Source organism: Plectropomus leopardus, chromosome 8 (assembly GCF_008729295.1).
Source record: "Plectropomus leopardus isolate mb chromosome 8, YSFRI_Pleo_2.0, whole genome shotgun sequence".
NCBI lineage: Eukaryota > Metazoa > Chordata > Actinopteri > Perciformes > Serranidae > Plectropomus > Plectropomus leopardus.
In genome coordinates this window covers 20,359,699-20,378,366 of record NC_056470.1, presented here as the reverse complement: position 1 = coordinate 20,378,366, position 18,668 = coordinate 20,359,699, and the positions used below count along the sequence as shown (strand labels likewise).

General features: G+C 41.5%; 1 protein-coding gene across 1 annotated transcript in view; it reads left to right on the top strand.

Annotated features, from left to right (window-relative positions):
- Positions 1 to 18,668, top strand: part of LOC121946446 (ERC protein 2-like) — a gene marked incomplete at its 5' end in the record, with an annotated part of 186,922 nt that overhangs the window by 22,830 nt on the left and 145,424 nt on the right. The window contains 2 exons of the mRNA XM_042491008.1: positions 1,252 to 1,419; positions 18,438 to 18,605. Coding sequence (XP_042346942.1) covers positions 1,252 to 1,419; positions 18,438 to 18,605 — 336 coding nt within the window. The remainder of the gene's footprint in view (positions 1 to 1,251; positions 1,420 to 18,437; positions 18,606 to 18,668) is intronic.

Genomic DNA, 18,668 nt, shown 5'->3' with positions numbered 1-18,668 from the left:
AATCGCTGTGCTCATGATCAGTGGTGCTGCTTGTGAATGGTATCAGCAAGAACTTAAAACAATGGCTACACTCCTCAATTGCTACTGCACAGGCACTGGCTCCAAAAGCATATTCAGGATATTTTGGCCCCATTTTTGCACAGTGGGAGGCAGTGGGGACACGTTTTCCATCTATATATACAGCCTATCTCTCATAGAGTCCCTTTCGGATCCCACCTCACCTTTTGGCTTCTGCTATTCAGTCCCACTTGTCTCTCTCTCTTTTTTTATGAGTCAGGGTTGACTGGCCAGCCTCTGGTGTGTTATGAGCCCGCTCACACAATTAGAGCAATCTCTCCTCAAATCAGCTTTGCGCATTTTTGGCACTAGTAGACAGATGACAATCTTGTGCACATAGCTGGCCTCAGCACAGAAACCTCCCTCTGTTAATGCATTTGATTTCCTTTGTGGTTTTCGGTCCTGTTCTGTATGGCCTTCCTTAAAACAATCTGTAATCTGTCAGCTATGTGAGTGTAATATTTCTCCCCCATAACTCTGCCTGCATGCATTTTCACTCGATGGCTTTTTAGCTTGGTGTGTCCACAGAGCAGACAGTAGGCCTGGGACTCCCCTTCGTGAGGACTAATAATGTAGAGCTGATAATGCAATGTTGTAATGCATCATCTCGCCAAATAAATGTATCATGACACAATCGACATATTTAGATGTTATCCTTTAAAATTTCACGTTTAAGTTGAAACAGTCCAGGTAAAAACATTGTTTCTTCAGTAAATCTTCATTTTGAGATTTCATGCTATATAAACACTGTAGTGTCTTATGTTTTGTCTAAAAAAATCTATGGAATTTTACAATTCATGTCTTTGCAGGCTGTTTGCTCATTTCTTTTTTTCTAAAACCTCATTTTCACCAAAATTCATCGCAGCATGAGACTTTTTAAAGAAATTTTGCCCAAATTGCCCACTCCTATTATAATCAGCATGTTTAAGCCTCTTTCAAAACACTTGCTTTTTCTGAAAATTCTGTTCATGGAGAAAAAAGTGTAGTAAAGTGGTCACATTCAGTATACATAAGCAACACACATTGGTGTGATTTTGCAGGCTATGCGGTTTGTGTGTGTGCATGTTGCTTGAAACCTAAGATATTCTTTCTCACTTTGAAAGTTGTTGTTATCTGCAAGTATGCATCACTTCACTCAATGATGATTAAAAGGTTGTCATGACAAATCTGTGCTTGTGTTTCTGTAATTGTCAGATCGAGCAGCTGAAGCAGGAGCTGAACAGGAAGGAGTCAGAGATGCAGGCCCTGCAGACCAAACTAGAAACACTGACCAATCAGAACTCAGACTGCAAGCAACACATCGAGGTGCTAAAGGAGTCACTCAGCGCCAAGGAGCAACGGGCTAACACACTGCAGACAGAGGTCGGTACACACAAGCACACAGACAATTAACTGTTCGGCAAACACTGACACGTTTACAGTGATGATGATCAATGTGCGCTGTTTGTGGAAATATAACCTTTATGACCAACTTGCATGCGCAGATACTTATGCAATATCAGAGTTCATCACAGCCTCTGCAATTGTACACAATCTTGTCTTTTTCTGCTTCAGTTCCTTCTTGTTCTGTTTCTCTAATGGACGTTGAGGTGGGTGGAAAAAAATGTCTGTGTGTGGCTCCTTTAGTCCACCAGTGGGCTGGTATGTGTGGGCGGGTCAGTCAGTCAGAAGGCTGGAGAAAGCTGGCAGCTTTTTCCTCGTCATCTTTGAACTTTCTAAATTCTGTGGCTATAATGATTTTATCACTGCTGTTAGGGATGGAGGCGTGTTGTATGTAGAGATAGAGGTGTGTGCGTGTGTGGGGGGGTTGGGGGCGGGTAGCATTTAGCATTTTTCTCCATCACTCTCTAGACTTGGAACTGATACTTTAGATCTCTTTGTGTTAGGCAGCTGAGAACAGCCTGCTAACTATGTCCACTCATCATTACAGGAAGCAATTTGGGCCAAAATTAGGCCTAATTGTCCATACATGTGCAAGGAATTTTGGCCCTTGCAGTCAGCAGAATACATCATACTTAAAGGAATGGGTTTTCAGTGGGTGGTTTTCTGTGTGTACATGTTTTTGTTTGTGTGTCCTACTGAAAGGGCATGTAAAGAAATGTTATTGTGTGCATGCAGGTGCTGTTGCCATAGGTGTAACTTTGTGGTGAGACCTAAAGACATATCTCCCCCAATATTTAAACATTTCCCCTCAATTAAGTCTATCAAGTGCCCACTACAATCTTAACAAATCATGGTGGCTGCAGGAGACCAGTGTCAGGGGAAATTTTCAGTCAGCCATTTAGTCATCTGACTTGCTCAAACCTATCATCATTTATGGCGAACTAATGATTTCCAAATACAGTTACGAGCAGATGAGGTCAGCTGATAGCCATGATGCAGTGTAACAAAGATAGCTAAGGTTTGCTGATGGTAAAGCTAAAGTTGGAAACTTTTATGAAAATAACTTTTTATCATACTTGCTTAAGCTGTCACTACATCCATGCAACAGTACACAAGACAGATAGTCGTTGTAATAATGCTTCTTGTGGCGTTTGCTACAACCTACTGCAGCTGTTGATAAACAACCAATGAGAGAAATGGGAACATTTGCTCTGGCTGGTGAGTGGTGCCTTGATTGTTTTCAACATGGCGGCCAGGTCACAAATATTCTCATTTTAGAGCTAAGCAGTACATTTGAGGCAAGGCAATACAGTAACAGAATCTGGATTAATATTTGATCAGCTCTGCCTAGTTTTGAACACAGTTCACAAGCAGTGATTGACAAGATTGACTGCTTCGTGAGAGACTCCTCAGCTCTGATTTTCATTTTTGTTCTTGTGCAGTCGATTCTTTTAAATGCCATGAGAAACACTATGAGGAGGAGGGACATTATTGTTTTCATAGATTTTGTCTCGTTATACTGTTGATGTAGTGACAGCTTCAGTAAATATGAGTTATTTTTATAAAAGATACAAACTACAGCTTTTATCTTAAGTATCTAACTTCGGTGGTCAACATATTGGATGTAGATACAGTACATTATTTGGGATTGAGCTTGAGATGAGATGCTGTGTCGCTGTTAGGACATTGAATGTCTCATTAATTGAGTCAATAAAACAGCTGACAGGATGGCTGCTGCTCTTTAAAAAGTCTCAACATTCCTTTTTATTCATATTTGTAAATGTGTTTCTTAAAGTGTGTTGGAGAACTATAGTGGCCTAAATGAAAATGTGAATGGCCTATCTAGAGTCATTGTTTGGTTTGTCTGTTCTGGGCTACCGTAGAAACATGGCTGTGCAACATGGTTATTTCTGTGTATGAGAACCTTTTCCTTATGTAGATATAAACAGCTGGTGAAAACACGATTCTTATTTTCAGGTGGTAATACAATAAAGAAAATATACTTATTGTATGATATTAAATTTCTGCCAATATATCCCCCTAAATGTTACACACTGGACCTTTGAATATTAATCCTTGATATCATAATTTATCTAAACCTTTTTAAATGGAAATATAGTTCACAGTCCTGTCCATGCACACAAGTGAAATCAACATAATCACTGCTACTGTGTGAATCTAACATAAGTGTTATTTAGTTACATATACATTAGTTTATGCACAACACATGTATATTGTACCATTACAATATATCATCCCTGTTGGTGAAGACTGTAATTGTAGTTACATTAACCAGTAATTGCTTCTGCCAAAGCTGAAATGGATATGATGCCCTGAAGTGGGCAGGTGGTGTGTGTGTCTGTGCCTGTAAATATGACGCAGATATGTGTATGTTTATGCATTAACATGCGGGTGCATGTCAAGGGAATTATATATAATTGGCTGTAATGCTCACTGGGCACTCGGTACATCACTGTGCTCTGTAGCCTGTCTTCTTCTCACTTCTCATAGGCTACTGCAGCGGCCTGTAATCAGAGCCGACAGTCTCGATCACCGCAAACACACACACATACTCGCACACGCAAAGACACACACACACACACACACACACACACAAACACGTACGCTGTCAGTGCTGACTGCTGGACTCTCATCTCCGGTCTGGAGTCGTTTTCCCCTGCTATTGAAGTGGCATTTTCCCCCGCTTGGGAAAGGCTTGGGTTTCCTGGACTAAGTGGGCAAACCAGAGGATGAGTAAAGTTATTGAGTGCGCTTGAGGCCAGCCGTGGCCCTGCATTCCTCTACTGTCTGTCAGTACTTCGACTAGAAGGCACGGCCATTCACACAAGATCTCCCTTCTCACCTCATTCCTTCCATCTACTTATATTATTACTTCATCTCCCTTCAGCAGATTGTTTCAGCTTTCCTACATCTCATTTAAAATTCCTCAAGAGCCCCAGATTTACTTTTTGTTTCGCTTATTACTACTGGCTCATCATACCCCTCCCCATATGTGTGTGTATGTGTGTGCCAGGTGAGTCTCATCATGAATGACAGTGATTGGTACAGTAGTCCACTCCCCCGGAGACAGACTGGTGTCTGCCAGACCTGCAGAGAAGCTTCATCGCATAGACATTTGTCTCTAAAAGCAATTCACATCAGGATGGAACTAAAAGGGGACGAACAGAGCAGCTACTGTGAGCGAGGGGATGAGAAAATGGAAGTGTATTTATTTGTCAGTCAAAGTTAAGGACAGCTTCTAAATTGGTGTGATTAAATACGGCTCCAGATAACTGGAAAATGTGGAAAATAATGAGTGTGTGTGAGCATTGTGAGTCTGCTGCCCACGTCTGTGGAAACTTAACCCTTTAATACAGTATGTGTCATTCCTGCCCTGATCACGACAATGCAGGGCTGTAACTATACTCCAGCAGATCAGGTAACCTATCTGAGACCTTCCTGAATATTTAACCAGCCAGCAGCAAAGAAACAGGCTGCAACCTCAGTGGTAAAGGGGCTTGCAGTTTTAAGTAATATTTTTTCAATATAAAAATTGTACTAAATGAGGCCAAAACAGAGGCTTATTAGGAGAGCACATGTCAGCTCGGCGGCACTGATCGTGTTTCCGCTCGGTGTGTTCATGACAGTAATACCCTTTTTGGTTGCAGCGTCAACATCGACATTGTCCACACCAGTTCCAGCTCTCCCAATGATTTTGAGATTATCAGCAGCATTGATGACATCAGCGGTCACCTTCATCGCAGATCTAACCACGAGACATGTGGGCTGTTTATCTCAATCAGCTGTTAACTTTAAACGTAGGTGGATGGTTTAAACCTTTGAAACCTTGAGCAACACCACTTTTCTTGTACTGCTTTCAGATGCCTTTCACAAGTATTTAAACCTCTGCACCCTGAGCCAATCTTCTTTTGAAGCCATGAAAAAAAGACAAAATAAGCAAAACATTGGTGAAACATGACAAAAAAATTAGCTCCAAATTAGTTTTGAAAAAGGAGCGAAAATTATTTTTAAAAATATGTAATGTCCACAAAATCTTTATGATTATTAGAATTATATATTTAAAATTATGTTACAGAAAATATACAGGTATATGGGTCCGTGTATCATCCGTTCATTTGTTATTCAATTCCATCTCCATAACTAAAAAACGAGGGAGAATTTTGTTTATCTGTTTTTCTGTATAAACCAAATATTGAAAATATTTTCTTGTTATCTGCTTAAAAGTAAAAATCAAATAAGCAAGAGGAAAAAAACAAAATAACAAGTCAAATTTATGTTGTTCTTTATTTTATTTTGATATTTGTGATGGTGTCATTCTGCTGCGGCCCCACGCTTCACGCATGCGCCATCAGAGGAGTAACGCTCATAGTTAAGGACATGATGATGGAGTATCCATGGTAACGGAAGCAGCACACAACCCAAAAGTGAAAATAGTAGGGCAGCATTTCTTGTGTATAGCATCAAATGGATAGCTGGTGGTCAGTGCGCACCCCACGGCTCAACATTACCATGCAGTGGTTGATATATGCTTTAGCTACTTTAAAAAGGCTGAGCTAAGAAAATACAATGTCAGCCTAAGATGATGCTGTATCGAGAGGGTTTTGAACGTGAAGTTTTGTTTCAGATCATGTAACAACCACTAACAGCACTTTCTGACCCGAACAGCTGACCGGTGTCGTGCCAAAAAGAGAAACTGATTGCCGTCCACGGGAGCACACGCAGCCTGTTGTCCAGTATTCACATCTTCAGCTGCTCTCACATGGATCAAACAATCGTAGTAAATAAACATAACTTTATGTCCATGGTAAGAGGCTCTGATTTTTACTTTTAAGCAGATAACGAGAAAACAAATATTTATTCAATATTAAATATTATTTAATATTTGGATTATACAGAAAAACCAATTAAATGAAATTCTCACTCGTTTTTTTGTTTTGTAGTAATCAAGATGGAATTAAATAATAAATGAATGGATGATACACTCACCTATATGTATGTTTTTTAATTTTAACATTTTTTCAGGTCATTTTCTTGTTTCGTTGTTGCTTATTATAGATTTTTTAAAGTAATTTTCCTTCTTATTATCTGGATTTTTGATGCAACAAATCATGTTGTGTTTAATGTTTTTGGAAGATATTAGTTAAGATTATCATCCACTGAATGTTGACATGCTTTGATTTAAATATTCATCACTTGAGGCAAGCATTTTGCAGGTGGCCGCTAATCCACAAAGGGGAAATCCAGGACTGAAGTAGGTTCAACATGCTTAAATCAAAGTCTAAACCAGAGAAAAAAATAACATATAACATTGGATATTTTGCTCTTTACAGAAGACCAATAGAAGTGTAAGCAGCAGCACGCCTTTAATGTATGTTTTGCAATGTGGCAACTTGTCTGTATTTATAGAGAGCAGCCTGTGGTCTTTCAGTTTAACTTTCTGAGCCGTGACCGCTGTGTTCTCTTTCATCACAAGCATTTGCAGCACGTCTGCTAGAGGACCTCCACTGAGGTTTTGATTTTGAGGTTGAGGTGTAATGACTTGAAGAAGATATAAATGACTCAAAAATGACTTGCTAACATCAACCGTAATGACAGTGATGAATAGGAAAAACAAGAGGAAAATAAAAAAAAAAGAATTTGGAGTGGGAGAGGGAAAGAATCGGGAATAGATGGAGCGACAAGAGGAAGTGAGAAGTGAGAGAATAGAGTTGCTTGATGGATGTAGAGGGCTGTGGGCTTTTGTCAGTGAGTGATGCGATGGTACTGTGTGCTGTGGTCCCCGCTGGACTATTTTTGTTGATCTTTCCTTGTTCTGTTTGCTGATTAATGGTTCATATAGGTAGTGAGGCAGAGAAAAGATGTGGTCTCAACCTGGTTACACTCCGCCCTGGACTCTCCCCCTGCTGCGTTCTCACTCTCTGTCTTTCTTTCTGCCTCATTCCCTTTTGCTCCCTATTTTCTCTTCCCTCATGCTTTCTGCCTCCATCTGCCCCCCGCCTTCTCTCACCTACTTCTCCCTCTCCGCATCCATTCTCATCCCCCATCTGTTGTGCTACTGCAAGAAAGCATGTACATAAATTAAACTTAGGTGAGAACTTGATAAGCACACTGAAGACAGCAGTGAGGTGATTGGCATATATAAAGAAGTTCCTATTTTAGGCTGACCAGTAATGATCAACTTCACATTTAACCCTTTGAAACCTTAGAAAATTGGCTTGATTTCTCTCAAAAACATGGGAAGAAGGCAATGAGTGATGAAAGAAGAAATGACCCCTAAAGAAGAAATTAGTAAAAAATGAACATGTAACATTTTTTTTAAAGGGAAAAGGGGAAAATGTTTAATAAAAAGGCAAACAAGACTTGGAAAAAGTGCATTAAAGATTTATAATAATTTTGTAGCATAATTTTAAATATGTTATTATGATAATTATAAGTGTAGTCCCCCCCCCTTTTTTCTTTTTCCCTTGACATTTTTCCCTAGCTTTTAAAAAAATAACTTTCTAAATCTACTAATTTCTCGCAATTTGTGGAACATTTCTAATAAATTTGCTCATTGCCTTATTCCCCATGTTTTTGAAAGCAAGGTTCAAAGGTTTAAACACTTATGAAAGGCGTCTGACAGAAGTGCAAGAAAAATTATGTCCCCCTAGATTTCAAAGGGTTAAACCCTGGGTCTCTTGTGATGAGTCCAAACCTTTGCAGATCGGTTATAATATGACCTCATGTGAACTTGACTGACCACGGTCACCACTGTCAGACCCAACATCATGCTCCTGGGTTCATGGGGTGGCGCGGTTTGCGATGCAGCGTGAGTAGCAAAGCGTCAGGGCCCCCCAGAACAAACATAACGCGGTCCAAAATAAAGCCCCCGCGAGTTCTTCAGAGGCCATGTGGAAAAGCCATAAAGTGGAGTTATAGGGGTCAAAATGGGGATGAAATATTTAATGGTTTGCACAGGGAATGAGATAAATATGTGCTCGAAGGAACCGAGAAACACAAGAGTGTGTGCATGGCTAGTTGTGTAAATACACATGAAAACATGCACCATGCAAATACAGAGCTGCATACTTCGGCGTAAATGATGCGTTAAGTTGGAGGACATCTCAGGTAAATTTGTGTGATAATTTATCCCACATAAAGTTATTTAGGAAGTGTGTGCTCTCTACATTTTTTCATGTTTTGTATTTTTTTACATTTTGAAACAAAAACACACAAATACACAGAGAGTAACTGGGGCTTTGCTCGGTCTTTCGTCAGTCAGCGGCTGGTTAACCAGGAGGCAGTGAGGTGCTGATTGAGAGAGCCAGAGACAATACTGTCCTTTCTTTTTGTTCTGACCTTCTCTGTCCTCAGGGTCACCCTGCATTGCTTGGACCACTTAACCTCTAATTTCACACACACACATACACACACACACACACACACACACACACACACACATGCAAAGATACACTAGCACAAACATGCAGTCCCAGAAAAATACAGCAGAAGAGTTGTCACTCCCACTTACAGATAGTTCAGTCTTTGTTAACAGTAGGTCTCTCAATAGATGGATTAAATCAAACAAAGTACAGACTTCACATTAGAGCTTTCTCTCGTCTCCTTTTTAGGGACAGTTATGTTTTCGGCTCCAATCCAGCACATTTTACTTTAAATGAATCAATGACTATCATGCTAAAGCTTTGTCTTATAGTTTTAAGGGTGTTTGGGAGTATTAACATCAGGTGGATAGCTTTTTTTACCCTATATTTCTAAAAAGGGCAACAATTTCAACGTAGTTCGGTGGATGTTAACCTCCTCGTGAAAACTACTGTCGGTGCTTTGTATTTAGTATTAGCCGACCTATTTGTAGAAAGGCTTCTCCTTCAGATAGTTGTGGAAAGCCAGTCTGTTCTTATTCCGAACTCATCAAATAGCACTGCACTCAGTGCTTTTGGCATAAGTGCGTGATGCCAAAAGGAACTTTTTGCATGCACATGGAACACAGCTGGACAGAACTGGTCACAGTGTTATAATACACTGCCGGACGGCACTTGCCGTGGCCGCCCGATATGCACACGGGCGGCATCGCTTGAGAATGCGGCCAAACAGAAACTGTCATGTGCACATGAAACGCACCAGGACAGCTTCACGTTGTAATGCCATCAGTAACAACGTAATATAAGCAGTGCGAGGGCTTTAATAGGGTGGGCGGAGGGGATGGTGGATAGGTCCCACACACCTTTGATGCGGAAGTCCAGTGGACGCTTCCTATTTGAATGTGATGTTTTTTTCTACACCTTACTATGTGCCTCGTTGCCCCAAACCTAACCATCCATGACTTTGTTGCCTAAACCTAACCTTCTCTGCTGTTGTTGCCTGTACACAACCATGTACCACATCATCCCACCATGTGCATTTGTTGACATCACGCTAGCAGCATCGCAGAGCGTAAACAGCAGACACAGAAGAATACCTAACTGGAAATCTGTAGACACAGAAGTCACCTAACAGAGCTGCAGCATGTGACAGGCTAGGATGAGAACGTGCTGGTAAACCGTGCTGGGGCTTGAGGTTTCCAAATTTAAGAGATAAAGAATAATTGGTGTCTGATTGATGACTAGACTTGCAGCAGGAGGTTTAAGTGAAGCAGGCTTATATAAATGTTGGGTACTATCATGAGTCTTAATCTGTTTCGTCTGGTCTTCTCCTAAACAGCTACACAGAGGGGTTTAGAATGTGTGTGAAGACCCTCCCTCTCACTGGCTGCACCCAGTGTGACTACTGTAGAGTCTAGGAGGTTGACTGGCATTTCAGTTATATGTACATGCATTACTCAGCCTGTTCCTCCTTGTACAGTGCTAGTATAGCAGCAAATAGAGATAATATTATCCACAAAATTTAGACACAACAGAGCACATTGCATGCTACAGGCTGGTAGTGACAAACCAAGGGTGCACAGTGGAGGTATATGAGAAAAAAAAAGTTTTCTTTACAAATTCAATTTAACACAGGGTGAGGAACTGATATACAAGTGGTCGTTTTGGTTGAAGTATTCTTTTAAGACCCCGACTTTCATTCTCCATTCTCTCTCTCAGAGCAAGTACTCTACCTTGTGCCGACATATTCGCTTTGGATATTTGGTATCATAGCAACCAGATGCAAGCCAAGCATCTCTAGAAAGAAAAAAACCCTGCTGTGCCTCTAGAGGTCTCGAGCGCTCTCAGCTGGGTGTTTGCTGAGGAGTACATGATGTTTTCACCTGGGAAAACTCTTTGCTGGACACATAATTTCAATGATTAATTATTGTCTTTATCAACCCAAAACAGGAAACTAGTGAACCACTGAATAGATATTTAATGGCAGCTTTTGAAAAATAATGTAAGGAATCATTTTGGATTGCCACTGTAGATTAGAAAGATCACCAATCCACCATTTCTCCCTCCTTGATCAATGTGAGGCTGTTTGCTCCCTTTTAAAAACAGAACTGCCTTACAGTAATGTTGTCATTCAAAAGAGGCAGCACAGGCTTTCCAATACACCTTTATCTGAGATAGTTGGATGTGCGAATTTAGACAATACCCTTTCAATTCTAAAATGTAATATTAAGATTGAATGTTAATATTTACCTTGATAATAGTAGTTTGATTAAAAGATTGGCTGGCTTGCTGGACATTTTATAGAACTTTTAGCAACATTTTTTGACCTTCACAAGCAGATGAAAGTTTTTTGGGGTTATTTTTTCACTTGCCAACCCCAAGTGTTTTCAGTGCTACAAGATCCTGTGTGTGTGTCAGACAGACCAGCACGAATGACAGACAAGAAACATTTTTACTAGTTGATCAAGCAGAAATTAAGCTGATTTCAGGCACCTACTGTACATCGCAGACCTGTGATCGTTCTGCACATGTTTGCCAGAGTGACTGTTCAGTGTGTGGTTTGACAGGAAACGGATTCCCTGGAAACAGGATGTAGCAACTGGCGTGCAACGCTGGAAATGATCAGGAAAAATAATCAAAGAAGGAGCAAGTGTTAATGAGGGGGAACGCCTGCAGCGTCTCTTCCTTTATATGTGCATGTGTGTGTTGTGTCCATCTCTGTTGGAAGAGGTAATGATGATGGATGGAGGGCGAAAGAGGAATTGAAGCAGCTGTGTGCAGTGAGGGTTAGTGCGATGGTACTTGGGGTGACTCCCCCACATTTTCTGTGTCATATATCCATCCTCTGGTACAATACCAAAAGAATGGCATGATTGACTTTTGTGGTTTAGCAGAAAACATTCATTCATTCTGTTGACAAAGATCCTTTTGTTAGTGGGAGTTCTGTGTGTGTACGTGTCTGTGTCCTTTTAAAACTGTGCTTTCCCATGTTCCCTATGTAGCCTGTGGGCAGACAGCTGTGTTGCCATGGTTTGATCCACAGATGTTGGAGTGTACAATGAGACTGTGCCCCAAACTCCACCTCGCAGCCCCTGCTGTGAGGCAGTTTACATCCGCTTATTATCCCGAGCCGGCCCTGAGGTGATCCGTCTATTATACGATTCACGATCAGAGCTCTGACTGTTGCCTTAACCCTGGCTTTGATGACACACCTCAAATGACACCCAGCCTAAGACTCAGGACAGGGAACGTCCCTCATTTCCGCACAGCTCAGCCCCAGTGTCGTCATGTCTGGCGCAGCCAGCTCAGGTGGAGAGGAAATCTTCTGTTCTGTGCTTGTATATACAGTCATAGAGTGTGTGTGTGTGTGTGTGTGTGTGTGTGTGTGTGTGTGTGTGTGTGTGTGTGTAAATGAAAGAACCCAGAATCAGTGCAGGGTCCTTGTTCACAGTTGCTCCTTGAAGTGCCTCATTCTTGCGTTTGACATTGCAACTTCCCCCTGCACCTGTGCACACACACATTCACGCCAACACGCATTAATGTGCTCATATGACAAAAATCGCACTTCGGTCGTCACGTTGTCTAACCTCACAACCTTCAACAGTGACCTCTTGACATCTGCTGGAAGTTTCTGTTGCATCATCTGGAAACTATGGATTATTTAACGGTACTTCTTCTCACATCTGTATGAGTAAAACACACCCGCAGTCAGGTGCTTACACACCAGAACATATGCATTTCATAAATTGGATTGACCATTTTTTTCACCTTTCACCACTCTTTGATAGAGCAGACATTAGTCAGAGTGAAAACAACCCAGCAGTCCACCTTTATTAGTTTCTTTCTTCATCACCTGAGCATGTTTTGTGATACATATATTTCAATAAAGGACATTATTGACTGATTATAGCTGATGCGAGAGACTCTGGTGGTCTAGCATCATCTTGAAATGAAAAAGGCCTCCTTCTTTTAGTGATACAATCCAGACTTGGCCATATTAATGGCTAGACAAACATGAATTAGTTGAACATTATTTCATAAATTTAGATGATTAATATCACAGCACGGGCCTTTAAATAAATTACATCTAATGGCTGCCCTGTGCTGTATTTATACAGTCTTGCTGGATGTCATACAGCCAGAGAAGTGCTCACACAGCTGTGTGTAGTGCACCGCAGCAGCAGCCCGAGCAGACCTGAGCTCAGACATCCCCCACACTTCACCAGACCTACTCATGGGATCCACCAGACCCACTCATGGGATTTAACTACTTTTATGGCGGTGTTGTCAGCTGATGTGACATTCAGACTTATTCTCTGAACAGAAACACAAATAACAAGTAAAAGTCATGGTGAGTGTATACATGTGAGCGTGTGTGGAGGTCAGAGATATTTAAAATGCTAGAATGAGATAAGAGATTGTATACGGAATGTTTTTCTGGTCAAGCTATGACTACTCGGACCCAAGTGGGTGAGTGAAAGTGCAACTGTCAGTGTTTGCAAGTATTGGTGCGTCCCCAGGCCTTTGCTGCGGTCTCCCCATCGTCTCTGGTTCGGCCGTTTCGACTGTGGTCTACTCATATAGTCCCTGTGTTGTTTATTGCGGCCCAGAGCCGACGCTGGGCCTGATACCTTTGCAGATTCGCCTGCCAGAAAAACTTTTATGATGAAATGTGAGGCAGGAAAAAGGGAGGTGAGGACAAACAGAGAAGCTGTTTTCTTTAAGCTTCTGTTTTACTTTGCTAACCAGTGTCCAGAATCCACATTTGGCTGTCATTGCAAGCAAGAGAGAGGAAGTAAAGGAGAATGAGCATGTGTTTGTGCACGTGTGTGCATGGTTGCATGTTTAATTGCAGGTGTATGCATGTGTGCATGTATGAAACTGTTGAATAGTGCATGTGCATACTTCAGAGCTGTTGTCAGTTTGTGACTGTATTTGTTTAAAGAAATTCCACATATTACAAAGAATTAATAGATATGCATCCACTGAATCTTGAAAACATATCGAGGTCATCTTTTTAAATGATATGGTGCTGAGTGAGGGGCTGGAAAGCATAAGTGGGGTTGTGGGGGGAAGATGGGGTGATAAATAATATTTTTTATTCATCTATTCTGAGGAACGCCTCAATGTAATCTCCAATGTGCATTTTGGATTTGAACTGGACCAGACTGGACAGCAGTTGGCCCCCTCAATATTTTCCCTCACCTTTAACTTTCTTACACTTTTTCACATACACTTAACAAAAAAAACTGTGATAACAAAACAGGATGTGGTCCCTAGTGTCCAATTGCATCAGCAGAATGAGTACCCCAGTTGTCCTGAGGAGCGTAGGAGTTCTGCTTTGCATATTATCGCTCTCACATGGAAACGCACAGAAATGCACAAGTCGTAGCTGGGAAATGTGGGCCCGTCCCAAAGACAACCTGGCTCAAGGACTTGAGGGATTTCTCACACTAACACATCACTTTGTCTCGCCATAGGACCCACACCTTTAAATGGCAATAGGAAAACTCCTGGAGAGTTTGGAGCATGCCTGGAGGGATGGAGTGTTGAAAGAGAGGTAGTAGTGGTGGGCTGAAAGAGAGGTGTTGTTGGGAAGACGACATTGAGAAGAACGGGGCTAGAGGGAAAGGAAAATTGGAGAGGAAATTGAAGGAGAAGCAAGAGGTTAATCACCTTGACTTGTTAGCTGTCTATCATCTCAGCGTGTGTGCCAGCTGATAAAGTCATACAGTATTTCCTGTGACAGACTTGCTGATGGAGGGGTCATTTCAGCCAGTGGAGGAGCAGCATGTCGGAGGTGATAATGTGCTCTTAAGAATTCACATCAGCTCTTTCCGCCATCTTTCACTCTTTCACTTATCTCTCCCCCTACTACCCTCCATCCTTTCACCCCCCCCCTCCCCATCCGTCCATCTCTCCCTCCTTGTTTGTCATGTACCATGGCTGGCAGCGGTGAGTGCTTTAAGAGGGTATTAGCAGGGTGTCTGTACAGTACTATCACAGCTTAGTGGGCCAGTGCAGGTGAGACAGCAGGGATTTCCTGTTAGGCCTCTCTGCAACATTCTTGCTAAATTGCTCCTTGCCAGGTGGGGTTGGAGTGTGTGTGCGTGTGTGTGTGTGTGTGTGTGTGTGTGTGTTCGTGGGGGGGCTCTGTCTCATACACACAGTGTCAAACACACATGTTCACACGCATGGATCAACACATAGGCATCAGCACATGGTGATGTGCATGCACTGACATACTGTACGTACAAAGGATTAGTGTGTGTGTGTGTGTGTGTGTGTGTGTGTGTGTGTGTGTGTGTGTGTGTGTGTGCGCCAGTGTGGAAAGGGGAGGACAGAGCAGGGCTCAGTATTAGGCTCTGGTTGTCTGCCAGAGGGAGCAATAGAGATAAATACTTCACCATCTTACACCTGGGGGTCCTGGCCTGCTTCTAATGCTACTGCTTGACAGGAGCCCTCTGTGTGTCTGCGGCCTGCATGGTGCACTCTCATTTTACACACGCACATACACACATACAGGCAGTTAGGAACTAACTGTGGCCCAATGCGGCCTTACCTCCCAGTTCCCATTATATCTGTTGTGACACATACTGTAATTGTTTTTTTTTTTTTGTTTTTTCTTCAAATGCGGTTTGTTACTCATTAGTTACTAAAATAATTCCCAACAAGTAGTGCAATAAGTATGCAGGTAATTTGCAGACGTAAAAACAGCAACATTCCAATATTTAAAATAAAACAAAACCTCACTATCATTCACGAACATTTTTTTTAAAGTACGTGTACATACACACTTAGTGTATAACATTGAATGGAATTTTTTTTAAAAAAAAAAAAGCTACTTCAGAGGTACTGCAAAGCATACATTGAAATGACTGAAATAATCACCCATGTTCTCCCTGCCAACAGTGTTGATGCTAAGTTAAGCTAATGTGTTGTTCTAAAGATTGTTCTGATACGTCTTTAAAAGAATGAAAATTTTAAACTATTAACCTTTTTAACTTTAATTTGTAGGAAGTGTTTTAATGTCAGAGATGTGCGGACAAAGTAAAGTTTTATACTGTTACTTTTGCTTAATTCACAGCAGTGATAGTCAACGTACAGCCTGTGGACAAAATTTGGCCCACAACAGGATGCAAGGGGGCATGCTGACCATTTATTATATATATATATATATATATATATATATATATATATATATATATATATATATACATATATATATATATTGTTTTCCAAAGTCACTGAAGTTAAAAAAATTAAATTAAGTTGAATCCTCAAGTAAAGTTCAAGTACCTCAGAGTTGTACTTAGGTACATCCTCCTTAAAGGGGATATTTTACACCTTTTAAGTGGATGTCCAGTCAGTGTTGATGGTAAATTCATTTAATTTAAGCAATAAATCCCTCAGTGTGTGCTATTTTGAAGAGAAAACAGCTGTAAAATTTGTTGTTCCCCCTGCATTCAGTGTTATCATTTAATGTTACCATGAAGTAGTTGGAAGCAGGAAGATCTACAGGTTGGATTTCTCCTTCAGGTAGCTAGGGACGTGCTCTAGATGCCGCTCATAAACAGAACTTCCTTGTTTTCTTCACTTGTACTGAGAACTAGGTACATTTCCAACAGTGAAAATGGTCTTGAAAAATAGAAATGTGGAGGATCTTATGGGGGCGGATGAATTTAACAGTGTTTTGTTTGACTGAGATATTCAGCTGTATTTATTCGAGTCAGAGCTAATGGCCAAAGAAATGCAGTGGAGAGAGCCTGAGGGTGCGGCCCTACACTGCATAATACCCTCCGATGCCAACAGAAATGAAATAATTCCACTGCAGTTAATTTCAGCATGGGCAGTTTGTCGGATGCTGTCACCGATGCCTGGAGAACCCCACCCTGCATTTGCGTTACTATGCATGAAAGTTTTACTCCTCACTTGGACAGAGGTGTGCAGGAGACTTTCACGATCCCAATTATAAACTGGAAAAGACAACCAAGATCAGCAGGGCTGAGAGCGAAGATGACCACTATGTTCAGATTTTTGTCACCTTATTTTTTCTTCTTAAAAGGTGAAAAATGGAAAGAGTGAAGCGTTAATGCGCTGACATGGACAGTGTCCACAGATAATATTGTGTTGCTGTCTTGGAATACGCTTATTCAGACTGCCGGGATGCTGTGTTGTTATTTTACTACCTGCCTATATGTGCAACTTATACGTTTTGGCTATGCTTTGTTTTGGCTGACAAAAGTAACAGCTATAGGCTAGTAGTTCCTGCGCAATGTAATGCATGTAGGTGCTGCCGGCACGGCTCCGCAAGCAGAAGAACTTTGCTTTCTTGCTAAATATAGCACGTACTGAGGAATTTATAGCTTCAATTGACTATATTTACCATTAACACTGAATGGATAACCACATAAAAGGCAGCGAATTTTCCCTTTAGGTGCCCTGTGAAATAGTTTGGGGATGAGCTGGAAATTACAACAAAGCCTGTGCTTTAAGTGTTTTCGCACATCCCCTTTACGTCCAAGTGAGGCTTGTTAAAACGACTGTTAACAAGCCCTCCTCACTGCTTTCCTTTATCTTCAGAGAGTGTGTGTGTGTGTGTGTGTGTGTGTGTGTGTGTGTGTCTTGAAGCTGTATAAAACACATGCACACCTTAAAATTAAGTTCAAGTGGGTTCACTCATTGCGCCATGGCAAAAAGTGCTGGAAATGTAATCAGGTGTTGAAGAGCAACAGAGGAGCACATAGTCTGCTCATGACAGCCAGCTGAGTGTGTGTGTGTGTGTGTGTGTGTGTGTGTGTGTGTGTGTGTCTGTGTGTGTCTGTGTGTGTGTGTCACGATGTAGGCGGTGCAGCAGAACACTGATAGATGTCCAATAAGACGTTCTGGAGTGAGCTCAGATATCACTCACCTCATTGCAAACAGCCCGATACAGAAGATTTTAATGTGTGAGTGTGAAGTGTGTGAGCAGTCTGATCTATAGCGGTGCTGGCCCAATCATGCAGCACTCCCAATAACAAATGATGGGACAGGATCCAGGCTCCTTTTTTCTCACACACACTGCATCAGTCCACAGTGGTTCACATTATGGACAGTAGGTCAAAGCTGAACTTTTACTACTTCCAAATGTCAACAAGTAAATGTGTTGAGACGTGTCAGTTCCAGTACTGAATAATAACATATGGGCCACCTGGCTGAGGACTGGGGGGAAAAAGTCATGGTGTTAGTGTTCGTAGTCAATTTAGGAACTTCTATGTATTTTTGTGAGTGTCTCTGTTTTTCTGTGTCTTTGTCAGTCAATCTGGTCTGTTTCCTGTCTAGTACAGTCTATTACAGATTACGCTCAACATATATGCTTGCCTGTCCATCTGACTGTCTGGCTAAACTGTATGAACATTTGGTTAAATCACCTGCTCTAACTCTCCCCTTTTCTCTCTGCTTCTCTGACGTTTTGTCTGCCTGTCTCTTAGCTGTATAGTTTGTGTTGTACAGCAGCTCCCCTGTGATTTCTGCTGAAGTATATGTCTGTCAAACTCACTAGTGGTCTGTTCATGTTTCTGCCTGACTTGTTATCAACATATCTGTACTGAACTTCTTGTTGTAACTTGTATTTTCTAGGTAGATGCTCTGCGGGTGCGTCTTGAGGAAAAGGAACAATTCCTGACCAAAAAGACCAAGCAGCTGCAGGACCTGACCGATGAAAAAAGTACACTAACAGGAGAGATCAGAGACATGAAGGACATGCTGGATGTCAAGGAGAGGAAGGTTAATGTCTTGCAGAAGAAGGTAAGTGAGTCCTGGGGTCGCTTGTAGTGACAAATCCATAAGAATTATTACTCAATAATTCGG